Source organism: Leopardus geoffroyi, chromosome B2 (assembly GCF_018350155.1).
Source record: "Leopardus geoffroyi isolate Oge1 chromosome B2, O.geoffroyi_Oge1_pat1.0, whole genome shotgun sequence".
Classification (NCBI taxonomy): domain Eukaryota; kingdom Metazoa; phylum Chordata; class Mammalia; order Carnivora; family Felidae; genus Leopardus; species Leopardus geoffroyi.
This window is the reverse complement of record NC_059332.1, coordinates 35,671,577-35,695,945: the sequence shown is the minus strand read 5'-3', so window position 1 is coordinate 35,695,945 and position 24,369 is coordinate 35,671,577. Positions and strand designations below refer to the sequence as shown.

The 24,369-nt window shown below is 53.5% G+C and overlaps 1 protein-coding gene across 2 annotated transcripts; it reads left to right on the top strand.

Annotated features, from left to right (window-relative positions):
* Positions 1-855: 855 nt before the first annotated feature.
* Positions 856-19,421, top strand: MTCH1 (mitochondrial carrier 1). 2 transcript variants are annotated; one of them, XM_045498026.1, is made up of 12 exons: positions 856-1,227; positions 5,038-5,122; positions 8,963-9,069; positions 9,616-9,693; positions 10,075-10,132; positions 10,480-10,531; positions 12,085-12,144; positions 14,650-14,743; positions 16,841-16,888; positions 17,090-17,157; positions 17,438-17,513; positions 18,575-19,421. In XM_045498026.1, exons 1-12 carry the CDS (start codon positions 907-909, stop codon positions 18,644-18,646), a joined length of 1,119 nt encoding a protein of 372 aa, XP_045353982.1. In that variant the 5' UTR covers positions 856-906; the 3' UTR covers positions 18,647-19,421. The 2 variants fall into 2 exon arrangements, with proteins under 2 accessions (XP_045353982.1, XP_045353981.1); XM_045498025.1 differs by having other exon boundaries at positions 14,650-14,794.
* Positions 19,422-24,369: the final 4,948 nt, after the last annotated feature.

Below are 24,369 nucleotides of genomic sequence, written 5' to 3'. Positions count from 1 at the left end.
TCCACAGCCAGCAGGGCACTGTTCTAGGTGTTGCTGGGGGTGAGGGTGGGCACGTTTACAAACAGGGACAAGGCAATTGCTGTAGTAAGTACCTTCCTCGCAAGGTTGTCATGAGGATTGTTCTTAACACGTCGTCGCAAAGCACTTGACCATGTCTGGCACATAGTAAGTGTGACTGAAGGGCCAGTTATCGCTACCCATTTAACTATAAGACTTTCAGAGCCTAGCCCAGGACCTGCGTATGCTCCCAAGGAAAGACAGATTAAAACCCTCACCATCTAGTGAGGGAGATACGCAAATACTTTAGGGCCACTTTCCTAACCGTGGGCTCTAAGGGACGTTCGCGAAGGCTCAGTTGCAAAGGAGGATGGCCACAGCCGTTGAGGGGCGCCTGGATTTGGTCTAGTGAGGAGGGCAAAGGGATAAGACACGACTGGAGACCGCGGAGGGGCTCAAGCTGGGGGAGGAGGTCTCGCAGGCCACAGTGTCTGCGCTCTGGGCCGCAAGGAGGCGGGCCCAGGACTGCGGAGAAAACTCCCGATGCCGGGGAGGGGGCTTGGAAGCGTCTAAGACCATATTGGGGGCGCCTGGCTGGCAGAGCCTCCGAGCCCCGCCCCCGCCGCCTTCCAGGGGACTCCGGGGGGAGCGCCCCGGCTGGCGGCAATCTTCACACTCTCCGAACCCGCGGCTCGGGCCGCTCGCGACCACTGACGCACGGCCTGCCACCCAGCGACGGTCCAGGCCCCAATCCCGCCCCAGGCCCACATCCGGCGCGTACCACCTGCGGCGCCACACAGCCGCGCTCCCCCGCAGCCGCGAGTGGTGTGGCCCGGCCCCGCCCCCTTACGCCACTAGGGGCGGGGCGTCCCCGTCACGTGACGGGGAGTGACCTCGCCGCCCGGCGCCATGGGGGCTTCGGACCCGGAAGTGGCGCCCTGGGCTCGCGGCGGTGCCGCGGGGATGGCGGGAGCCGGAGCAGGAGCGGGAGCTCGCGGCGGAGCGGCGGCGGGGGTCGAGGCTCGGGCTCGCGATCCGCCGCCCGCGCACCGTGCACACCCGCGCCACCCTCGACCCGCGGCGCAGCCTTCCGCCCGCAGGATGGACGGCGCGTCCGGGGGCCTGGGCTCCGGGGACAACGCCCCGACCACCGAGGCTCTTTTCGTGGCGCTGGGCGCTGGTGTGACGGCGCTCAGCCACCCGCTACTCTATGTGAAGCTGCTCATCCAGGTGGGGGCCAGGGCGCCGTCGGGAGATGGGGGCTGCTGTGAAGGTGACAGGCCGGGATCTGGAGGAGGATGGGGGCAGGGAGCCTATGGTGACGGATTTGGGAAGAGGGGCGGAAGACGGCAGGTTTGGTGAGCTGAAGGAATGGGACAGAAAGGAAGCGTTGATGGGTCTGGGGGTGAAGGGATAGAAGCCACAGATTTGGGAAAGGATGAAAGGAACAAGGCATTTGGCGGGTGCAGGGGAGGGGTCGAAGGGATGAAGGAGAGGATTTGGAGGTTGAAGGAAGGGAGGTGATGAACTTGGAATTCGAGGAAAGGGGCAGCATTTGGGGGCGAGTAAAGAAGCAACAGAATGGGGGAGGGGCGGGAAGTTTTGGCGAATGGGCGGGGAGGAGGATTGGGGGGCCAAAGCAAAGTATTTAGATGAAGAGCACATATTTAGAGTAGAGGGGAGCAAGAGCTCTGGATTTGATAGAGATGGATTTAAAGCTGTTTGAGGGGACAAAGGACTGGAGGCCAGGGCCAAAAATTTAGGAGAGAAGAAAGAGCATCAGCCTCGGGGGAGGGAGGTGGAGAGGAGAAGGTGGCATCGGATTTAATGGTGAGGGAATTTGGTGGGACAGGGCGAAGGCAGAGGATTTAGCAAGGGAACGCTAGGAGTTTGATGGCGACGACAGATTTGGTGGGAGGAGGGGACAGGGTGACGCGTTTTGAGGGAGGGGAACAGATAGGGCGACGCAGTGGGGGAGGGGTGTGATGGCGATTCTTATGGAGAGGGGAGCCAGAAGCAGGCTTTTAGGGAGAAAGGGATGACGCACTTGGAAGAGAGAATGAAAGTCACAGTGGGGGTCGGGAGGTGGGACTCAACAGTCCTTGTATGGGGGGGATGGGTTATGGAAGTACTGGAATTAGGCAGGAGGGGCGGTTGGGACTTAAGGTGGCAAGATGGGTAGAGGCTGGCAGAAACTGAGGCCAAGGTGGGGATGACTCTGGAATGGAGCCATGCAGGGGCACTTGGCATATGGTGGTGGCCAGCAAGACCTTGCAGATGAAGTGGACTGCTCGAGAAAGAGAGAGATTGAGCTGGCAGGAGGCGGGGTGGAGGGGGTGCACTTGGCAGAATTAGGTGGGTGGCTAAGATAGGCACTGTTTAGATGGGGGTGATTCCGGCCTGGACTGGAACTGAAGATTTAGCCTAGAATTTTCCAGTTAGGAGAACGGTGGCAGGGCGGGGGTGTGAAAATTGAGATGGAGACCAACCAAGATTTGAGGTTTGAGTTGAGGCGAATGGGTGTTAGATTTACTATCTCTTTAACTGGGCTGAGAGATTGGTGGGGGGGAGGGGGGGGGCGTTCGGTTGGAATGGGAGCAATTGGAATCTGGGATCTGAGGAATGGGGCAAGGGGTTTTTAGGTGTGACCGGGAGTATGACAAGGAATGAGGAGATTCGGTCGGGGACATCAGGGTGCCTGACTAGCGTCTAATTGTGACTGACATTTGGAAATGGGTGGTGGGGGGAGATTGGGACTGGCATTTGGTTGTGTTTTGGGAGTGAGGGCTGGTTCATTTGGGGGATTAGGATTGTATTTTCAGCAATAGAGATTACAGATTTGGGAGAGAGAGTGGGGCTTTGGAACTGGTTGTTACCCGAGATGAGAAGTAAGGGTCTCAAGAGCTGAGTTTTTCCTCTGACGGAGTGAGATTGGGTGAGGGTTGTGTTTTTAGGGTGGGAGATAGGAGAGTCTGTAGAGTGGAGGGTGCTGAAATGCATAAGGAATGGGGGGGGAGGGTTCATCGTTTGGACCTTGGTAGATGTGGTTTACTGGTTTGAGGAGAAAATTGAAATACAAGCGATTCGAAGAGGGAATTGGGAATGAGGAACACCAAAGCACTGGGCGGGGGAGGATGGGTGAGCCCACTTGGGTGGTCTATCTGATTTGAACCCAGCTGGTGCTGAGTGTAACGTGTTTCAGGGTGAAACCTTAGTAGGTAGAGCTCGGGAGTCAGCAGCAGTTTGCAGAGAAGGCAGAACCTGTTTGAGGGGGCAGGTGGCAAGATTGGAGTGGCAGGTCTGGGGGTTGACTAGATCAGGTGACTAAGAACGCAGGGCCTCATATCAGGGTTCGTCTGTGTTAAGTTTCGGGAGTTGGGGATTTGAGGGTGATGAACTGGCCCCACCAGTGCCTGATACAGAGTTACAGCTTTGGCTGTGGTTAGGACTGGGGAAACAGATTTGGGGATGAAATAGGGTGAGTGGGACTTGGGCACAAATAATGAAAACTTGAGAATGAGGGGAATAGGGCTGCAATGTGTGCCTTTCATAATCTCAGGTGCAAGTGCAAGAAATAGACTCAACAAACTGGGGGACTATGGGGTGAGGGGACACAGCAGACTTAAAGGTGCGCTTGGAATTACTCGGACTCCCAAGTTGTGACTAGACAGAGACAGCAACAGAACAGTAGCTCACACTTGGAGTTGAAGGTGTGAAGGGAATACCGCCTATCGAAGAGAACAAAATCAAAACTTAAGTCAGAACCTTCCAACGTTTATCCAAGAAGGAGAAAGGTCTAGCAGGGGAGGGCTCACTGCACGGGTCAGCTGGCTCGTATCTTTCCTTCAACTCCCCTGGGCTGGAATTTGTTTTTTAAAGAAGGTCACCGTCGTGGAGGGTTTTTCATCTATAGTCCGTAATCTCTCCGGTAGCTCAAAATCACATCGACAGGGGACAGCCAGAACTTTCAAAAACACTTGACTAAGGTGAAGAAGGGAGGAAATTAGCCTAGGAAAACCCTGGAAGCATACCTAGTCCAGTTTTTAAGACAGAACATCCCAACTCTGCCATTCCTGCTCCCTTCCTCATCCTAAAGGAGCTGCTGTGGTGCAGGGGCTTGGCTGGCCTCCTTTGAGGGTCTGGGCTTGTGTCCTGGAAGGGACCTTCTCCTATTCCACTCAGGTGCTGGTCTCCCAGACACCTTGCTTTCTCCCTGCCAGCAGAGTCTCTCTCCTCATCAGTTGGCAGCATAATAAATGGCCTCACCCTTCAGGAGAGACCCCACCTCCTCAAAGGTGTGTGGGTGGCTATGTCCTTCCCTCCCCCTGGCACCCCCCATCGTGCCATGAGTTTAATGGCTACTGTCATCATAACCTGCATCTATACAACAAGAATTATGATAGCCCTACAGAAATGAGGGGGGTCATTCTGTCACAGGGATATGAAGTGATCAAGATTAGAATACAGATGAGGAATTGTTTGAGGAACAGCCGAGTTTGGAGGTAACAGTTTGCTCGGCCTGGGAGCGAGAGCGACTGATTTGTCAGCGTCTGCGTTGGGTGCAGAAAGGAACCTGAGTGTGGGCCACACTCTGGGGTGGAGCTGAGCTGTCCTGAAGTTCAGGACCGAGGTGGGGGTGGGATGTGTTTCGGAGTTGGCACACTGGGGATTGAGGTTGGACTGGAGTTTTAGCCCAGAGATGGGACTTAACTGAGATTTATTTTGAGGTGAGTGCAGGGTTTGAAGTACACAAAAACACTGGAAATGTCTGGCATTTGAAGGTGAGAATGTTGGGGGATGGGGTGACTTGGATTATGGCAGGGGGTAGGGATCTGGGACTATACGCTTCCGTTCATTGGGAGCTTACGTGATGCTGACGGTTTTAGATTCTGATGACGTTTCTGGTATGTTTTGCTGGGGAAACCAGCAAGAGCAGCATTGGAATTTGTGGGAGAAGAGGCAGAGGCCTGGGGTATGAGAAGCGGTGAGCCAGACCAGCCATAGAATCTCACCTTGCTTTTGTATTTGTTGATTCTGAAGGTGGGTCATGAGCCGATGCCCCCCACCATCGGGACCAATGTGCTGGGGAGGAAGGTCCTCTATCTGCCCAGCTTCTTCACCTATGGTGAGTGTGCTTTCCAGGCAGGAGGGCCCGCGCCGACAAAAAAAGCGCGTCACACGTCACAGGGGGAGCAGGCCCAGCTGGCCCCCGGGAACACACAGGACAGCGCGGCACCCAGGCTCAGAACTGGCAGGAGGAGGGGATCAAAGAGTGACCAGAGGCAGCAGGGTTGCTGGGGCGGGAGCAGGTGAACAATGCAGCTTTGGGCCAGCTCCTCTGCCAGCAGCTGCCAGCCGTCAGCCCAGGCAGCAGGAGGGGCCGGGCCAGGACACTGGTCCCTGTCATCCCTGCCGCCCCAAGTTGTGCCTGGAAGTGGCCGGGGAGGGGTGGGGGGGGTGGGGGTGTCTGGGGAGGTTTCCTTTTGATTTCTGAGCAGTCTGGGCTGTTACCAGTTTTCCTGCTTTCCTTTTAGTCCAGCAGGAGGCCTGTCGGGAGCTTCCTGGGTTCTTTTCCTTCTTCCTCCTCTTTCCCCTGCGTCCCCCAGGCGGTGGACCCCACTCAGGCACCTCCACACAGGGGGCACAGGGCGGCCAGCACACGCTGCGTTGCGCTTCACGTCTGGCATGCCCCGACCCGCTGCACGAGCTCGGGCAGATCGCTTCACTGCTCTGGCCTTGCGCTTCTAGTCTGCAAAGCTGTGTCTGCTTCTTCATCCGGGCCCCTCAGGCAAGCAGCCCCCAGCCCCCTCCGAGGCTCTGCTGCCTGGGAGGTCTGTCCACCAGCGGCCCGCCACACTGGAGCTTGTCCAGTGCCACCTGAGCCCACCTGGCTGCCTCCACTGCTCGTCCCCAGACCCCCAGGCGCCAGCTGGCCAAAAGCCTTTCAAATCCATTATCGCTGCCTCTCTCCCAGTCCCTACCCTCCTTGGACTTCTTTAAATGTGCCCTTGCTTCTCCATGTTCCCAGCCGGGCTGATACCCTCAGGCTCCCTCCACTTCGGCTCTTCTTTCTTGTTTGGTTAGTCTAGAATGTTCTCTGAAAATCTTTTTCTAATTAATTATATATTTTTAAGCATTTATTTATTTTTGAGAGACAGACACAGCGCATGAGCAGGGGAGGGGCAGAGAGAGAGGGAGACACAGAATCCGAAGCAGGCTCCAGGCTCTGAGCTGTCGGCACAGAGCCCGACGCAGGGCTTGAACTCACAGATGGCGAGATCATGACCTGAGCTGAAGTCAGACGCTTAACCGACTGAGCCACCCAGGCACCCCACCTTTTTGTGTGTGTGTTTTGAGAGAGAGAGACAGCTTGAGTGTGCATGCGTGTATGAACGGGAAGGGGCAGAGAAAGAGGGGAACAGAGGATCCGAAGCAGGGCCTGTGCTGACAGCAGAGAGCCAGATGTGGGGCTCGAACTCAATGTGAGAGTACGACCTGAGCCGAAGTCAGATGCTCAACCGACTGAGCCACCCAGGCGCCCCTGAAAATCTTGCTGCTGAATAACCTGTGGTTTTGCCTCCTGTCACCTTTTTTAAATTGCACACACTCTTGGCAGAATCTGATGTCCTGTTTCTCTTCCATTTTTGCCACCATGACATTGAGTAGTCTAGGGCCAGGCAGAACATATCATTTTGTGGGGAAGTGTGTCCGTATTTGTTTTTATTTAAAAACCGTCAGTGAAGGGGAGGGAGAAGGCCCAGAAGTAGGCACAGGAAAGCCAGTGTACAAAGCTAACGCTGGGTTTGTTGGGAAGCCGGCGTGGCCGGCTGCCAGCCCCTCCATTGTGGCCTCTACGCACGCTCTAGCCGAATGAGGGACCCCAGGTCAGAGCCCAGACTGTCTCTACTTGTGTCACACAGTCATTCCCGGAAGGTCTCACGGTAGAGGGGTCTTGACCCACATTTTGCCTCTTGCAGAGATGAGCAGAGCTCTGAGGTGCCCTTGCTCACGCCGTGTGTGTAAATGTGGTTTCAGTCCAGATGTTGTAAACAGATGCCCGTTAGGCCGCTTTAGACACCCTGCCTGCTCTCCCGTCAGGGAGGGGGCTCAGCTGTCTGCATGTCTAGATACTGTCTGGACAACATCTACTCCTCCCCATGTCATGTTGAAAAGTGCCATAGCTGTCGTGACATTCTTTGGTGTAACAATGAAATTCCTGGAGAGAAACCCTGGCCAGCTGTGGGACCTTCTGGGCCCACAAAGGTCCCTGGAGGAATTTTTGCCTGCCTTCCTCTGCTCTGAGAAACAGGAGTTCCTGCTCCTTTTTTACTGGTGGGCAGATCAGCTAGAAAGAGGTTAAGTGACTCACTCATGATCCCTCTAAGACTTTTTCCTACCTGGCTCTCTCTTGCTGGCTGGAGCTCCCCTCCCCCAAAATAAACCTTTCTTCCCCTGGTTCACTCTGTGAAGCAGGGCACCCTGCCGTGTCACCCAGTGTCCTGTCCCCTCCTACTCTTCTCTTTCCAGTCCCACCCCCATCTCAGGAAGCTAAATATGCAGGGAACAGGTGCTCCCGGCCCCAGCATGAGCCCGTTCTAGCAGCGACATTGAAATGCTGGGTTGGCAGACATGTTGCGGTGGAGAGAAAGGCGCATTTGCCAGTTCCTGCCACTGCGTGGTGCTAAGGAGCTGAAGTCAGGTCTGGAAGGGGAGCACAGTGTCTGAGAGAAAGTTCTGCTAGCTTCTAGGTATGCAGGTTTAAAAAAAAAAAAAAATGATCGTAGTTTAAAAGTTGATACTAAAATAATGACACATTGGAGCCCCTGGCTGGCTCAGTCGGTAGAGCATGCGACTCTTGATCTTGAGGTTGTAAGTTCGAGTCCCACGTTGGGTATAGAGATTACTTAAAAACATACAATCCCGGGGCGCCTGGGTGGCTCAGTAGGTTAAGCCTCTAGCTCTTGGTTTCAGCTCAGGTCATGATCTCACCGTTCGTGAGTTCAAGCCCCGTGGCCGGCTTCATGCTGACAGTGCAGAGCCTGCTTGGATTCTCTCTCTCCCTCTCTCTGCCCCTCCCCTGTTCATGCTCGCTCGCTCTCTTTCAAAGTAAATAAATAAACTTAAAAAAAAATAATGAAACTTTAAGAGAGGTATCCTTTTAGAGATCCTAATGAACAAACACTGATTCATACCGGTAGGGTCTACCTTCCCTGACTGCTTAAGTTTTTTTCTCTAGAATAGTTCATTGGTGCCTTTTACTTCTCCACTAGCTATGTTGTTTCCCCACCTCATCCCCTGCTGTGAGTCATAAATGCTAACAGGTACTAGGTGGGGCCTGGGTGCAGCACAGGGTAAGGGTGGTCCTCTTCCTGGCATGCTCAGGGGACATTCTTGAGCCTTTCTTCTGGGAGTTTTTCCTTTTTCCTCCCTTAGGTTGCAAACTTCATCATTGCCTGCGGGCACTCTGCCTTTTTCCTTTTTTTCTCTCCCCCAAGAAAAACTGTTTTTTAATTAACAATTTAGTCATCTCTACACCCAATGTGGGGCTCGAACTCACAACCCCTAGATCAGAAGTCACATGTGCCTCCAACTGAGCCAGCCAGGCGCCCCAAGAGAAACATTTTCTTTTATGAGCAACAGAATTGGTTTGTGGGTTGTAGCAGTTAAGTTGCTGAGTTGAAACACTAGCTGAGTTTGCCAAGTCGATTTTTCAAACTTAAAAAAAATTTTGTGACTTTGGCAAAAATACATTTTGAAGGTTTTACAAAAAGAAATGGGCTAGAGAAGACTCTGGGGTTGGGGCCTGATTGCTTGTGGGCTTTGGACAGCTGCCCTCTTCCGTGACCGAAGTCAGCATGTGCTGAGGGACAGGCTGCATCTGGTCTGGGTGTGACTGTGACCGGGGGTGGGTCTGTCGGGGCGGGGGGGGGGGGGGGGTGACACTGCCACCTCTGCTTTCTTGTAGCCAAGTACATCGTGCAGGTGGATGGGAAGATAGGGCTGTTCCGAGGCCTGAGCCCCCGACTGATGTCCAATGCCCTCTCCACTGTGACCCGGGGCAGTATGAAGAAGGTGAGCCTGGGGGGCAAAGCCAGGATCGGTTGCCTGAGGTTCTCCCCAAGCTCCCTGGTGGCCCCAGAGGCAGCCATGTGCACTGGTCCGGTTTCTCCTTTCCCAGGGGACACCCAGGCGCCATAGCCAGGCTCCAGACCCTGGTGCGTCAACACCTCCTTGATTGGGAAGTTTCCCGTCCCTAGTCCTCCTGCTTTCCCCCAGCTGTGACAAGCTGTGACCGCGGGTGGGGGGAGAGGGGTCCCCTCCCCCACCCCCACCCCCCGCCAAGCTCCAGCCCTGGGGTTACCAGAGGTGAACCTAGCTGCAGGGAAAATATTAGGAGTTGATTCCTGCCATTCCTGTCCCTTAAGAGTTACATTGAGGAGGCATAGCTGAACTTTGCTTTTGGCAAAGTTTTTTGGGTTTTGGGGTTTTGTTCTTGTTTTTAATTAAGTAAGCTTTATGCCCAGCCGTGGACTAGAACCCACGACCCTGAGATCAAGAGTCACATGCTCCACTGACTGCGTCAGTCGGGCACCCCACTCCTTTGTTTTTGTACCTCAGGTTTTCCCTCCGGATGAGATCGAGCAGGTCTCCAACAAGGACGACATGAAGACTTCCCTGAAGAAAGTGGTGAAGGAGGTGGGCATCTGGGGTCGGAGAGGGACAGGCCCCGGAGGGGAGTCTGATTGTTTCTCACTGCCGAGTTGGACAGGTCATTGAAGAGACGGGGTTGGCTCTTCACGCCGCAATGGGTAGGGTGGGATATGGAAGGAGCCCCGGCATGGCCACTGCAAGGAATCCCAGAAAGCCTGTCAGCCATCATGGGGCCTGGCCTGAGACCCAGCCGCACCCCTGGGCGGAGGAAATGAGGGGTGGGTGACAGGTGGGGCTGTCCGAGGTAGACTGGCCCCATCGGGGGCTGTGGGATCCCAGTTTGTCCATTGTAAGAGCTTGTGTTCCCCTTGAGGGCCCATTCGAGAGAGAGGCCAGACCAAGTCCCTGCCCTCTGCTCTCTTCCAGACCTCCTACGAGATGATGATGCAGTGCGTGTCCCGCATGCTGGCCCACCCCCTGCATGGTGAGCCACCCCTTTGGAGACTGCCTCTCACCCGTGGGATAAGCCCTTGTGGACTGAAGCTGGCGGCGGTAGAGCCCTGGGAAGTGTAGCGGGGTGGGGTGTTCCCCCGGAACCGCACTGAGGAGAGATTGGCGGGGAGTCCTGGCCAGAGGGAGCAGGGGCCCTTCCCGGGCAAGAAGAAACGGGATGCTGTGCTCACGGGGTACGACGGGGAAATCCCAGAGGCCCTCCTCCCCTGCTGCGCTCTGACACAGGCCTTGGGCAGCGGCCGCTGCACCGGGCACCCCGCAGCTGGGTGCCCTGGGTTTTGGCCACGACATCACCTGCGTGTGTTTCTTTTTCCTCAGTCATCTCAATGCGCTGCATGGTCCAGTTTGTGGGACGGGAGGCCAAGTACAGGTGGGTAATTCTTCCAGGACTGGCAGGAGTGGTCCTGTCACCCTTCAGAGTCTGCCAGGACAGGCCGTGCTGGGGTCAGTTGCTGTCCCTTCTCTACTCTCGTTCTAGCGTGCTAGCTTCAGAGGAACATGGCAGTGGGCGGCCATCGACAGTGTCCAGGGGCGTTTTCTCCCCTCCATCCCATGTCCGGGGCTGCCCTGCAGAGGGGTGAGTGGGAGTGGAGTTGGCTCGGACCATGCCACCTGGGACTGCACTAGGGTTCCGTCCTGGACCCCCTAGTTCTGCCCTAACCATTTCTCCAGCTCTCACAGAGCTGACTTGTAGGTCGTTTCATCTTCTGCTAAGAGGCGGTTCCACCCCGTGGGCGGGGGCCCACTCCATTGCTTGCTTACCGAATACCTCCCGGCACCTGCCGGGCTGGCAGTGAGCTCAGTGCTGTGGGGGCAGAGCTGTGTGGACAGAGCTCTTCCCCGTGACGGTTATGCCCTCCTATCCTCCTTGCCCCACGAAACCCCGTGGAGGACAGGAGGCAGATCCTAGAGGCACGTGGCAGGAGGACACATCTCTGTTACCCTTCCCAAGACTCTTATCTCCTGGCTTCAGTTGTTTTCGGCCGCTGTCCTGTGGGGCCGCTGCCCCAGGCAGCTCGGCTGCCGTGGCCTCATTTGAGGTTCACTAATGGGAGGTTGGCCCATTCTCCCAAAATGAAACCGCGAGGTTGGTAGACACGACCAGGAGGGGATGGTCTGGCTCAGAGCCCCAGTGGCCAAGAAGAAGGGCTGGGGGGCCTGGCAGGGCTGGGTGCCTTGGGAGCAACCTCGGTTCCCATCGTCTCTCTGTTAAACTTCCCCTGCCACCTAGGCTTTGTAGGGCCTTTGCTCAGGATAGGCCACTTGGCATTGCGAGCCACAAGTCGTAGAGATTGCTCTTAAGCCTGCTTTGCGTTTCATACCTGACGGCAGCCTGTCCTTTGATCTCCAAGCGCCTGCAGGGGAGGGCCAGGTGACTTTTCCCAGGCTGCACCGGGGCCTTCTGGTTCTAGGGCCTTCTGCTACAGGACCTTCTGCCTCAGGTTCCTTTTCTGCCCTCTGGGCAGGTGGTTCCCCACTCGCCACCCCTCCCGCTCTCACGCTGTCGGGCATGCAGTCTTCTCTGCTGGAAGGCTGCTGAGCCAGGGATAGGCACTAGGGCCAGGCAGGAGAAGGTCCCGTTACCTTTGCAGCAGCCCAGACTGGAGGCCAATTCCCAAATTCCAGATCCACAGCAGGCAGTAGTAGAGAACCGTTAGGCTCCTATCCTGGGATGAGTGGGTTTCCCATCCCCGTGAACTGTGTCAGTGCCCCTCACTCCTAGACGAGAGCTCTCTCTAATCTTCTCCACTTGGTTTCTGCCTGGTAACACAGAATCTCCTCTCTGCATCCCAGCCCGGACTGGATGGCTTTGAGCAGGGATGGTGGGCTCTCCTCTCCTCTCCCCACCCCCCCCACCCCCCAGGGGTGGTCTTCTCCACAGTGACTGGGTGACCTCGTACCCCTGTCTTGCCTTCTTCACAGCGGCGTGCTGAGCTCCATCGGGAAGATTTTCAAAGAGGAGGGGCTGCTGGGATTCTTTGTGTACGTGAGTTTCTGTACCCCATAGCTGGCCACGTGGCGTGGCTCTACTAACAGACACGTTCTCAACCTCCCAGGCTGTAGCTGCCAGGCTCAGACTAACCACTGGGCTCCGTCCTGCCTGCATAGCTGCATTCTGGCTCCGTGCAGCCCTGGGGCTCGCGTGAGCCAAGGATTGTCAGGACCGATGCCGTCCCACCCTTTGCAGATCACGGCTCACACAGAAATGGTACTGCGTGTCCCACACACTGGGGAGACGGACTGACGGGCCCCTTCCCCAGACCCCGTCCATTTGCCCTGAGGCCGATCTTCAGGAGCCAGGGCACTCTATCTAGGGTATTCCACATGACAATCCATACTTCTGGCTTCTCCTGAAAAGTCGGGAAACCTGGCTCTGCTGAGCCTGTGTTTGTGCGGAGCGGCCAGAGGCAGGGCACGTGATCTCCCGAGGACCGCGGATCCCTGCCCTCCTCGCTGTCTTGCATCCGCCTTAGTTCACATGTAAAAGAGAAAGACCAAAAAGACTGTGTCCAGACAGAATAAACCACAAGCAGACCCAAGAGCCAAGCCTGACATACGGCTTTTGTTTGGCCTTGTTAAGACCTTGGCAGTGACATACGTGCTATTACATACGTAATATTCTAAGCACGGAGTCCTCTGTTCATTGTGGCTTTATAGTTGGTCAGGAGTTTTTATTCAGGATCTCTCATGTAACCAAGAGACGACCATGTAGGTGCGTGTGTGTGTGTGTGTGTGTGTGTGTGTGTGTGTGTGTGTTTGTGTGTGTGTGCACGCATATGTAATATATAATAAATTGTTCTCACCAGGGGGTGATTTTTGCCTCCAGGGGACATTGGTCATGCCTGGAGACATGTTTTGCTTGTTACAGTTGGCATCTAGTGGGTAGAGGCCAGGGATGCTGCTAAAATAAACATCCTGCAACGCAGAGGTCAGCCCCCCAAAACAAAGAATTATTTGTCCCTAAGTGTCAATACTGCCAGGATTGAAAAACCTTTATCTATACACACACTCACACACTCCTATATTCGGATGTGTATGTGTGTGTGTATGTGTATGTGTATGTAAGTAAAATGAATATTTGATTGTGTGACTGGTACATCAGACCATAAAACTACATGGCCCCACCTCTGGCTGTTTTCATACTCACTCTGTGGTCCTCTTCTGGTGTGTGAAGAGATTCTGACGCAACACATGCTTGCTCATTGGGTTCTTCTGTTAATCACATATTTGCAGACCAGGTGATACATATGTGTTACAGGACTGAGGAGGCACCAAAGCTTATGTGAGTGGTTAGTCTGAGCACAGGTTGGGGCAGCAAGATTGCAGATGGCATTCTTGAAGTTCATTTTAGTCACGTCCCTTTATAACATAGATGTGTCACATACATTTTTTTGAGCTTTGCAAATATTTTTTGAATCATTAAAAACATTTTTTTAGTGTTTATTTTTGAGAGAGAGACAGACAGACCGTGAGCAGGGGTGGGGCAGAGAGAGAGGAAGACACAAAATCCGAAGCAGGCTCCAGGCTCCCAGCTGTCAACACTGAGCCTGATATGGGGCTCGAACCCATGGACCGTGAGATCATGACCTGAGCCAAAACCGAGTCAGATGCTTAACTGACTGAGCCACCTAGGTGTCCCTGTTTGTTTTTTTTTTTTAACTTTTTTTTTTTTTTAACATGTTTGCATGTTTAGATATGCGTGTTTAGATATTAAGGACATTATTTCAAAATATTTGAAAAGCTTGGATTCCAGCCCCACGTCAGGCTCTGTGCTAATATCACAGAGCCTGCTTGGGATTCTCTCTCTTTCCTTCTCTCTCTGCTCCTCTCCTCACATTCGCATGTGCATGCACTCTCTCTCTCAAAGTAAATAAATAAACATTAAACAAAAACCCCACAAATAGCACACAGGACCTATTGATCTCAATCTGGCTTTTTGCCCTCTGCACCGTATTTTAGGGACCTTCCGTCGCATTTTGTAGAGCTGTTTAATTCTAAAGGCCATCATTTTAACTGTCAGTCCTCTTCACAAAAGCTTGTGTGGAATGGCTTCAATGGAACATTCTAGGGGTGAAGACAACAGATGCATGGAGCAGAGTGTTTTGTGAGAGTTGATTAGGTAAAGAGGCCAGGAGAAAACTATCAATGTGTAGACCCTGTTTCATAATCTGCATTTGAAAATCCCAGATTTAGCAACATTCACATCTTGAGGCCGGGCCTCTGTAGTTTGAAAACCACTTGTGAGACCGCAGACTTACTGGCATCAGATGTGGTGTGTGACACCCCCACGGAGAAAAGCACACTGCCTTCCTGGCGTGGGTATAGCCACTGGCCCACATGGCCCCTGCAGGCTGTTGTCCTGAGGCGGTACTTTTGGATATGCTGAAGTTTTCAGCTTGGAACATCCCTGCCTCCTTCCTGGGCGTGGAGCCCCCAAGAAATGTTCCCCTCCCTCCCCTGCTCATCTTTGCTCACCTTGTTTTTTAGCGGCTTAATCCCTCACCTCCTTGGAGATGTGGTTTTCTTGTGGGGCTGTAACCTGCTGGCCCACTTCATCAATGCCTACCTGGTGGATGACAGCGTGAGTGACACCCCAGGGGGGCTGGGAAACGACCAGAATCCAGGTTCCCAGGTTGGTTGGAACAAGGACTTGTCAATCTTTCCGTGTACCGCTGATGCCCAGGGTCAGGGGCAGACTCGAGGACTCTGGGATCTGAGCACCAAGGTCCTGAGGGCTAGGGAGTCTCTGGGGAGTGGCCTAAGAGGGCCTCTCATTGTCCCCGGGGGCAGCTTTGCTTCTGGGGAGAGTGGGCTCCAGAGAGGAGATTCAAGATCCGCAACCAGACCTGGAGGAGTTCGTGGAATGCATGTCCTTGGGCAGTTTTCGAAATAAAACGGATCCCAGCTTATCCGAGGAAATGATCCAAGTAGGAATCAGGAAATCAGGACACAGACCAGCTAATAACCCTCTAATTTTGCTTCATGTTTCATGCTTAACGTTCACTCTTTTGTGAACATTATGGTATTTGATCCCAACAGCACCCCATTTGTGAAAGGAACAGGGCAGGTGTAATGTCCCATTTTACCGGTAGAGAAGTTGAGACCCAAAGATTGAGAGGCTCTCCAGAGGCACTCGGCTAGGACTCAGCAGGGCTGGGACTGGGTCTTTCCCTGTGCTGGGCTGAGGGTGCTTCCTCCCGCCTCGAGGTTTTTTTACTTCAGCTAGGAAGTATACCTTATAGGCACACCCCACTCTTTTGTTAGCAGTGGTCCATACAGCCTGGTCTGCACAGACCTCAGCAGGCTTTGTCAGGCATGAGGAGGCTTTGATCCTTGTAAAAGGCGCTTGTTTCAGAAAGGTGTCTGGGGACCTGGTGGGTTGACAGGTTCTGCCTGAACCAGGTTGAGCTGGGGAGCAGTGATGGGCAGGTAGCCATACACGCTAAGAGCAGGGATTGCCAGCCCCAGGAGGATAGGCGGGCTGGGGGCCTGTCTGTCAGAACCACCTCGTGGTGGGGGTGGGGGTTCATAGTCTGCATATGTCTGTGTCTGGGCATGTGTCGTGTGGTGAAGAATGTCCTGCCCCAGCTGAGAGCCTCTGCTCAGGAAAACCAGGGCTGGCCTTGGGTAGGGAGTCTCGCTGGCCTTTCAGCGTAAGCAGCTTCCTAAAGCTCCCTGGAGGCCAGCTCCCACTTGCAGTCAGAGTGGCACACACCCAGGGCCCTGCCCTTTCTCAGGGCCTTGGGGAGGGGGCGGGCAGCATGTTGCTGCTGTCACGTGCAGAGCAAGGTGGGGACAGCCGGGGCATCTTAGTGGGGGGAGGGGTGGCCCACAGCTGGAGGGTTTCCCCCGAGTCCAGGCGGGCGGGTGTTTGACCAGGAGCTGCCGCACTTACCACCAGCACCGGCAGTCACCAGCGTCGCGGAAAGGGCTTTGTGAGCGCTCTTCTGCGTGTGGCTTAAAGGCCAAGGCGAGGTTGCCTGTGAGGCAGCCGCGCAAGCCTCCGTCTGGGGTTACTGGGCATCCGCCTGGCAGGATGGCCACGCCCCAGGAAGCCGAGGCACAAGTAGTCACCCTTCCTAGCGAGGGGCCGTCCCCTGGGCAAAGAATTCAGATGTTGGGGCTCGGAAGGGGGTGAGACTTTGCTAAGGTGGGAGGGTAGCTGTAGGCTTCGAGTTCCCCCTCGCCTTTTGCTGCAGGACCAGGATTCTGTGTCTGGGGAGTTCGGGGGGGGTGTCTGTCTTTTCGTCCACCTGCTGACCACAGACTGTGCCAAGCCCTGGGCACTGATCGAGGCAGACCCAGGCCACGCCCTTGGAACTCACGGCTCGTTGGGGTTCACAGGCCAGTGGCCAGTGATCCCGTTTACGTGGCCTGCACCTGTGCTCCTCACCATCCCTGGTGGGCTCTCCAAAGCCTTGTCAGTCCACTTACCCCACTTCCGTCTCTCAGAGCTGCCCTTGGCTCTGACTACAAGGCCACAGAAGCCACCGGCGGGCCTAAAAGGGAACTCTGTGCAGCAGTGTGCAAGGAACCGAGCCCAGAGGGTGTGTGAGGCCGGTGTGGGGGGTGAGGTGGGGGGGGCCGCAGACCAGGTAGCATGGGGCCAGGGTGCTTGTCTGAAGTCTGCATCCTGAGGTACCTGTAGCAAACCGGTCTCCCTTTCTTGTCCCTCCAGTTCAGCCAGGCCCTGGCCATCCGGAGCTATACCAAATTTGTGATGGGGGTAAGTCGAGCCAGCTGCTCAGCCCGCTGCCCTTTCCGCTGCCCTGTGGGCCTGGGTTGGGCTTAGGAAGCCAGCTCTAACGGTGGCTGGAGGCAGGCCTAGGTGTAGGGTGTGGGGACCGCCTGTCCTCGCTCCCTGGGCCGGGGTACGGGCTGGTGGTGGTGGTGGGGTCACTGCCATTCATGTCTCCCCGGATCTCAGATTGCGGTGAGCATGCTGACCTACCCCTTCCTGCTGGTCGGTGACCTCATGGCTGTGAACAACTGCGGGTAGGTGTGCACCCCTCCCCCAGGCACCCTGCCAGGACCGTGGGGGGTGGCGGTCCAGCTGAGGCTGTCCGGTGCTCTGCTTTCTCCCGACTGCTCTGTGTGTAGGCTGGGCCCCCGGTATCCTGGCGTCCTCTGGGATTCACTGCCCCCCCTTGGGGATGAATCTGGGATTCAGGAGGTGGGTGGTGGCAGCTCCGGGCCACCCCTTGAGATCTCCTGTCCCTGGGCTGACCCGTCTCCCGTTGTTCAGTGGGGCTGACGTGCTCTCCTTCCTGGGCAGGCTGCAGGCCGGGCTCCCCCCGTATTCCCCCGTGTTCAAATCTTGGATCCACTGCTGGAAATACCTGAGTGTGCAGGTAGGCAAAGCTCCTAACAGAGGAGGTTCCCCCCACTCTTCCCCCACGTCAATCAGGTGAGACGGTTTTGTGGACTCGACGGTGTGTGGGAAGACAAGGGATCGTCCTGGGGTCCAGTGTTGTCAGTAGGGAGGATAAAGAACGGAGACCTTTGGCGTAAGGGATCTTCGTTAAATTTTCACTTTATTTTAGAAAAGATGTGAGGTCATTAGATCTGAATTTGCTTATAGATGTTACATTAGACACCGTCTCCTTTTCTTCCTCAACTTTTAAAGGCTCATACTGTGAGGGAGCCCATGGGGTAGGTGGTGAACCTGAAGCCCAGGACCTTAGACCTCGAGTAGCACGGCTGACAACGCAGCGGCCCGGAGCACTTCTGACGAGCAGCCGCTGGTCTGAGGCTGACCCCTCCCTTCTGTGGGTCATCCCTGGTGTCCAGGAGAACCCGAGGCTTGAACTGGGCCATGCGGCGAGGGTGCCCGTCTTGGGATTTCGTGTTCTCTGCCCAGGCACCCTCTTGCTGGGCTGCAGCCCTTGGGCCCAAGGTCAAGGATCCAGGTGTCTGGCTCAGGGCAGATCCTTGCCTTTTCCTAGCCTTGGTTTGCCTCGAAGCAAAGTGGGGCAGCGGTCTGGGGAGGAGCCGGCACGCTGACAGGCCTCAGGGTCGAGAAGAGGACAGGTGGGAGGAAGCAAGGGAGCAAAAGACACAGTTCTTCCCAGCGGCTCCCGTCAGGTCTACATCACATCCCATGGGCATTAGGGAGTCCCCGAAGTGTCTGAAGCCAGAAGGGCAGCGAGTCTCCTCTTTGGGGGTTTCCTGCTGAGTAGCCCCAGCGACATTGGACACCCTGTGACGTGAGGCAGTCCGCTCCCTTGTGCCTCAGCACGTGGCATATTCTGACACTGCCCTCTAGGATTGCAAGCCTGCGCCCTCCACCCCTGCCTGACCCTGGGGTCTCTGAGCTGCTGGACCCTCTCTTGTCCCCTGCTGGCCTTGCTCAGGGGCAGGATGAGAAGCTTGGTGGCCCCTTTCACTGACCTGACTGTTGCTTCCAATCCAGGGCCAGCTTTTCCGTGGCTCCAGCTTGCTTTTCCGCCGGGTGTCCTCAGGATCGTGCTTTGCCCTGGAGTAACCTGAATCGCCTGAAAAAACATGCTGCGTCAGCCTGGCCACCGGGGGTGGGGCCTGACTGCGTCGGGCACCTGTCAGATGAGTCCAACCCAACGACACCTAGATGTGCTCCAGCCAGCTGGGCTTCGGTTTCCGTATTGACCGTGCGTCTGTCCAGAAGTGGGGGTTGGGTGGGGGTGAGGCTGCAGCCAGTGGATTGGTTACCTGTTAGGTCCGGGGAGGGTGGGGCAGGCCTAGGGCATTCGGGCACAATCCCCTTCCTTCGCTCACGTGCCAAGTCTGCCTTGTAAAGGGGGCCAGAGAATGGCTAGTGGAGGCCCAGGTAGGATGGGAAAAGGCTCACGGGGTCAGCTCCCACCCCCCCCCCCCACTCATACCCATGTCCGCCCCAGCCTCATCCTGCGCCTCAGCTGGGAGCGTTGCCCCCCCTGCTTTGTAAATACGGCGGGATCCGCTTTCACGAGGCCGCCATCATGTCTAGGCCTGTGCGAGAAAGCCCTTGCCACGTTCTGCCTTCGTTCTTCTCAACACTACTTTTCTGATGCCAAGGCGGGCACCTTCTGAATGGGAAATCGTGTGACTGCTCAGAATGTGTCTCCCTCATCAAATGCTCGTCGGTCTAATGGTGATGCCTCACATGCAGGATCTGGTTACCTGTGCAGTTGTGAACACCCAGAAGTTAGGCAGGTCAGTGTCTCTCGTACCATTCGGTTTAAAAGTTCCCGATAAGATTTGACCTTTTCTCCCTCAAATAAATGTATCGGTGGTGATTTGGAGTTTTGTGGAGAGTCCGTTCTTTTTAATTTTTTTAATTTTTATTTATTTTTGAGAGAGAGAGTGTGAGCAGGGGAGGGGCAGAGAGAGAGCGGGACACAGAATCCGAAGCAGGCTCCAGGCTCTGAGTCCCCGACGTGGGACTCGAACTCACGAACGGTGAGATCCTGACCTGAGCCGAAGTTGGACACTTAAGCCATCGCCTGGAGAGGCCCTCCCAGCTTCAGAAAATGTTCCACCCAAACCCCTGTCGCCTCAGCATGGTTTGCGGATGACATTCTTGGGTTTTGTCAAGAGTCATTTGGTGTGGTTACAGCAGAAGGGGTAGACATGGGCCCAGCTAAAGCGCCGAGCTCTGTCTTCTCTGGCAAAGGCAGATCTCCCTTCAGTTTGTCTGCCCGGTGCTGGGGTTTATAAATCCCCAAAACTTACAAATGGAACCTGCTGGCCTCTGGGGACCATGGGCTTCCGTCTTATGGGGCTAGAATACCAGCTGAGTTCCCCGAGTGTTTCTCTGCCCTTGTTCTAGAGGACTGGCTTCAGAGAGTTGGGGTCTGGTGACCGTGGTCCTGCTTCTCACAGGGACGGGAAGGCCCCTGGGATGTTTTTGCAGAACTGGTTTTCCCCAGTGGTCTAGTAACAGTTGTCTTGCGGGCAGTTTGCTTTATGTATCCCTGTTCCCCAGGAATTCAGGAGCATGCCCGTGTGGGTGTCCTGTAAATGTCTGGCGGCTGAGGCCACTGAGGTCTCTTAATTCCCTTCAGACTGCTGAAGCGGCAGGGAAGGGGAGCACAGCAGGCCAGGCCTTGCTGGCACCATTTCCTTCCAGAGAAGGAAGGCCCTTCAGAGGCACGTCTGCCTTGTGCCACGTCACCTCTCTCCAGCCCGGTGTGGTTTCCCCCCATGGCACTGACCGCTGTCGCGGGGTGACTTTTCTTCCTGTTGCTTCACCTTCAGATCTTGTGTTTGCATTGATTACCTCCTAAGGCCCCTGTGGATTTAGGGGCGCTTGGACTTGGGCATTTCAGGGCCCGGACTACATTTCCCAGGCTGTCTTCTGCACCCAGAAACAGCAAGAAAATCCCCCTTGGATGCTCGGTCTCAGGTTTTAGGTGAGCAAAGTACAGGTTCTGTCCCTCCTGTTTTTCAGGTCAGCATTCAGATGTGGGTGTTGTGTATGTTAACTTTGTTTACTCTCTTCCGTGTTTGAAGGCTAACGTCTCACCCACCGTCCGAGCCCCTGGTATTTCTCTGTCCGTCCTGGAAACTAAAGTGCGACCAGGTTTTTAGCTGAGAAAGGAGATTGGGTTGGATTGGGGCACAGCTGAGCTGTCAGCAAGAGGAGGGGTGACAGGGAGTTAGTCTCCATCCTCTCCTCCTGGGAAACCTAATTCTGAAGGACAAAACCGGGAAGTCCTCTGCTAGGCCTCCCGAAAGGCCTGGGTTGGTAGTGGTGGCCTGTGCTGGGTCCTACCAGAGCCCTCGTTGCTTTACCGGTCCCCAGATGCTTGGGGCCGTGCAGCATAGTGCTGGAGCAGAGTACTCCCCCCTCCGCAGAGGCCTGGAGGCCGCAGAGTGCCAGTCAAACTTCCTGTCATGACAAAAACATTCAAAAGCCTTAGAACTTCCTCACCCTGATAAATGGCATCTATGAAAAAGCCATAATTAACATTAGACTGAATGATGAGAAACCTAACGTTTTCCCTCGACGCTCAGGAAAGACAAGGATGTCTGTCTTGCCATTACTCAACATTATACTGGAGGGTCCAGCCAGGGCAAGCAGGAAAGTGAATTAAAAGTTATCTGGGGGGCACTTGGGTGGTTCAGTGTCCAACTCTTGATTTCAGCTCAGGCCATGATCTCACAATTCATGAGCCCTGTGTCGGGCTCTGTGCTGACAACACGGAGCCTGCTTGGGATTCTTGCTCTCCCTCTCTCTGCCCCTCTCAAGCTCAAGTGCTCTTTCCCTCCCCCTCTCTCTCTCTCTCTCTCAAAATAAACTTTAAAAAATAAAGTTATTTGGGTTAGAAAGAAAGAAGTAAAACTATGTCTGTAGACAACATGATCTCGTACATAGAAAATCCTAAAGAATCCACCAAAAATACATATAAACACTTAAGTGTTTAAACACATAGAAATAACATAATTCAGCAAGGGTACAGGTTATAAAATTGATACACAAAAATCATTCATACTCCTTTATACACACAGTTGAAGAAAGTGAGAATGAAATTAATAAACAATTTCATTTATAGTAGCATCAAATAATAAAATGCTTATGAATAAGTTTTACCAAAACATCGTACAATTTATACTTTGAAAATTACAGAACATTGTTGAACAAAAGTAAAGACCTTAAGTGGAAAGACAGCCCATGTTCATGGATTGGAAAACTTAGATGGCAGATTACACAATCCCTATCAAAATCTCAGACGACTTCTTTGCAGAAATTTGACAAGCCGAAACTAAAACTCATGTGGAAATTCAAGGGATCCAGAATAGCCTAAGCAATCTTGAAAAAGAACAAAATTGGAGGGCTCATTTTGCAGTTTCAAAACTTACTACAAAGCTATGGTAACCAAGATAGTGTGGTACTGGCAATAAGATAGACATATAGATCAATGGAATAAAATTGAGGGTCTAGAAATAAACATTTACATTTAAGGTCAGTTGGTTTTGGACAAAGGCAACAAGACAATTAAACGGAAGAAGAATCGTCTTCCACAAAAAGTGCTTGGACAACCGGATATTCACATGCATGAGAACGAAGTTGGACTCCCACCTCACACCACATAGAAAAATTAACTCAAAATGGATCAAAGGCTTAAATATAAGAATTGAAACTATAGGGGCTCCTGGGTGGCTCAGTCGGTTAAGCGTCCGACTTTGGCTCAGGTCATGGTCTCGCGGTCCCTGAGTTCGAGCCCCGCGTCGGGCTCTGGGCTGACAGCTCAGAGCCTGGAGCCTGTTTCAGATTCTGTGTCTCCCTCTCTCTGACCCTCCCCCGTTTATGCTCTGTCTCTCTCTGTCTCAAAAATCAATAAACGTTAAAAACAAAAATTGAAAAAAAAAATTGAAACTATAAAACTCTTAGAAAAAGACATAGGCATGAATCTTTGTGACCGTGGATTAGGTAATGATTTCTCAAATATAACACCAAAAAACAGCAACAAAAGAAAAAAAATAGATAAATTGGGTATCATCACAATAAAAACTTGTGTTCAAAGAACATCCTAAAGAAAAATTGAAAAGACAACTCACAGAACGAGAGAGAATGTTTTAGAATTGTATATCTGGTAAGGGACTTATCTAGACTGTGTAATTCCAATAGGGGCATTCTGGTGGCTCAGTCGGTTGAGCATGTGACCTCATGGTTTGTGAGTTCGAGGCCCACCTAGGGCTCTGTGCTGACCGTGCAGAGCCTGCTTGGGATTCTCTCTCTCTGCCTCTCTCCGGTTCACCCATGTGCGGCTCTCTCCCTCTCTCTCTCTCAAAAATAAGTAAAAAAGAATTGGGGCGCCTGGGTGGCTTAGTCGGTTGAGTGTCTGACTTCAGCTCAGGTCATGATCTCATGGTCTGTGAGTTCGAGCCCCGCGTCAGACAATGTGCCAATAGCTTGGAGCCTGGAGCCTGTTTCGGATTCTGTGTCTCCCTCTCTTTCTGACCCTCCCCCGTTCATGGTCTGTCTCTGTCTCAAAAAAATAAATAAACGTTGAAAAAAAAATTAAAAAAAAAAAAAAGAATTTCTACAACTCAATAATAAAGACTTGAATAGACCTCTCTCCAGAGATAAATGGCCAATAAGCACCTGGAAAGATGCTTGGCATTATTAGCCATCAGGGAAATGAAAATCAAAACCACAATAAGATACTGCTTCACACTCACTAGGATTGCTATAATTTTAAAAAGATAACAAGTGTTGGCAAAGACGTGGAGAAATGGAAACCCTTGTTGCTGACGCAAATGTGAAATGGTGTGGCTGCTTTGGAAAGCTATCCGACAGTTCCTAAAAAAAGTTAGAGTGACCACGTGACCCGCAGTTACCTACCATACGATACTGCTCCTAGATAGATACCCAAGAGAAATGAGAACATACATCCACACAAAAACTTCTACACGCATGTTGATAGCAACATCAAAATAGCCCCAAACTGGAAACAACCCAAATGTCCACCGTTGACAAATGGATAAATAAAAGGTGTTCTATGCTAGGGGATATCACTTGGTGATAAGAAGGAATGAAGTAACTGCTTCATGCCATCACATGGATAAATCTTGAAAATGTGTTACGTGAAAGAAGCCAGACCAAAAAAAGGCCACCTGTGTGTGATTCCAGTTACACAAAATGTCAGAACAGACCAATCCATAGACAGTGGATTAGTGGTGGCTTAGGACCTGGGGTGTGGGGCTTCTTTTGGGGGTGATGAGAACGTTCTAAAATGTTCTGATGGTTGCACCACCCTGTGAGTAAAAACCACTGAGTGGTCACTTTAAATGGGTGAATTATTTATATGAGTTATATATAGTTATTTTAGAACACACACGACGGAGAGGGACGGGGGAGAGAGAATCCCAAGCAGGCTCCACACTCAGCATGGAGCCTGACGCGGGACTTGATCCCCCGACCCTGGAATCATGACCTGAGCCGAAATCAAGAGTCAAGACGCTCAACTGACGGAGTCACCCAGGCGCCCCTATATGAGTTATGTCTTAATTTATATCTTTAAGATATCTTACTATATTGTATCATATATACATGTACACACACACATAAATACGACTATGTAATATATATTTACGGTCACCACACAGCCTGACTTGTATGCTTCCTGTTTCAACTGCTCACACTCCAGACAGGCGCTCTCCCCCTCCCCACCAGCCCCTGCTTGATCCCAAGCTGCCCTGTCACCTGCTGCTAGCCGCACCCCCCCACCCCCCCCCACCCCCCAC

Coding starts and splice junctions, on each gene's coding strand:
- MTCH1 (XM_045498025.1), top strand. CDS start 907: ATGGGGGCTTCGGACCCGGAAGTGGCGCCCTGGGCTCGCGGCGGTGCC. Junction 12,145..14,649: donor GGGCTGCTGGGATTCTTTGT/GTACGTGAGTTT, acceptor CTTGTTTTTTAG/CGGCTTAATCCCTCACCTCC. Junction 14,795..16,840: donor ACCAGAATCCAGGTTCCCAG/GTTGGTTGGAAC, acceptor TTGTCCCTCCAG/TTCAGCCAGGCCCTGGCCAT.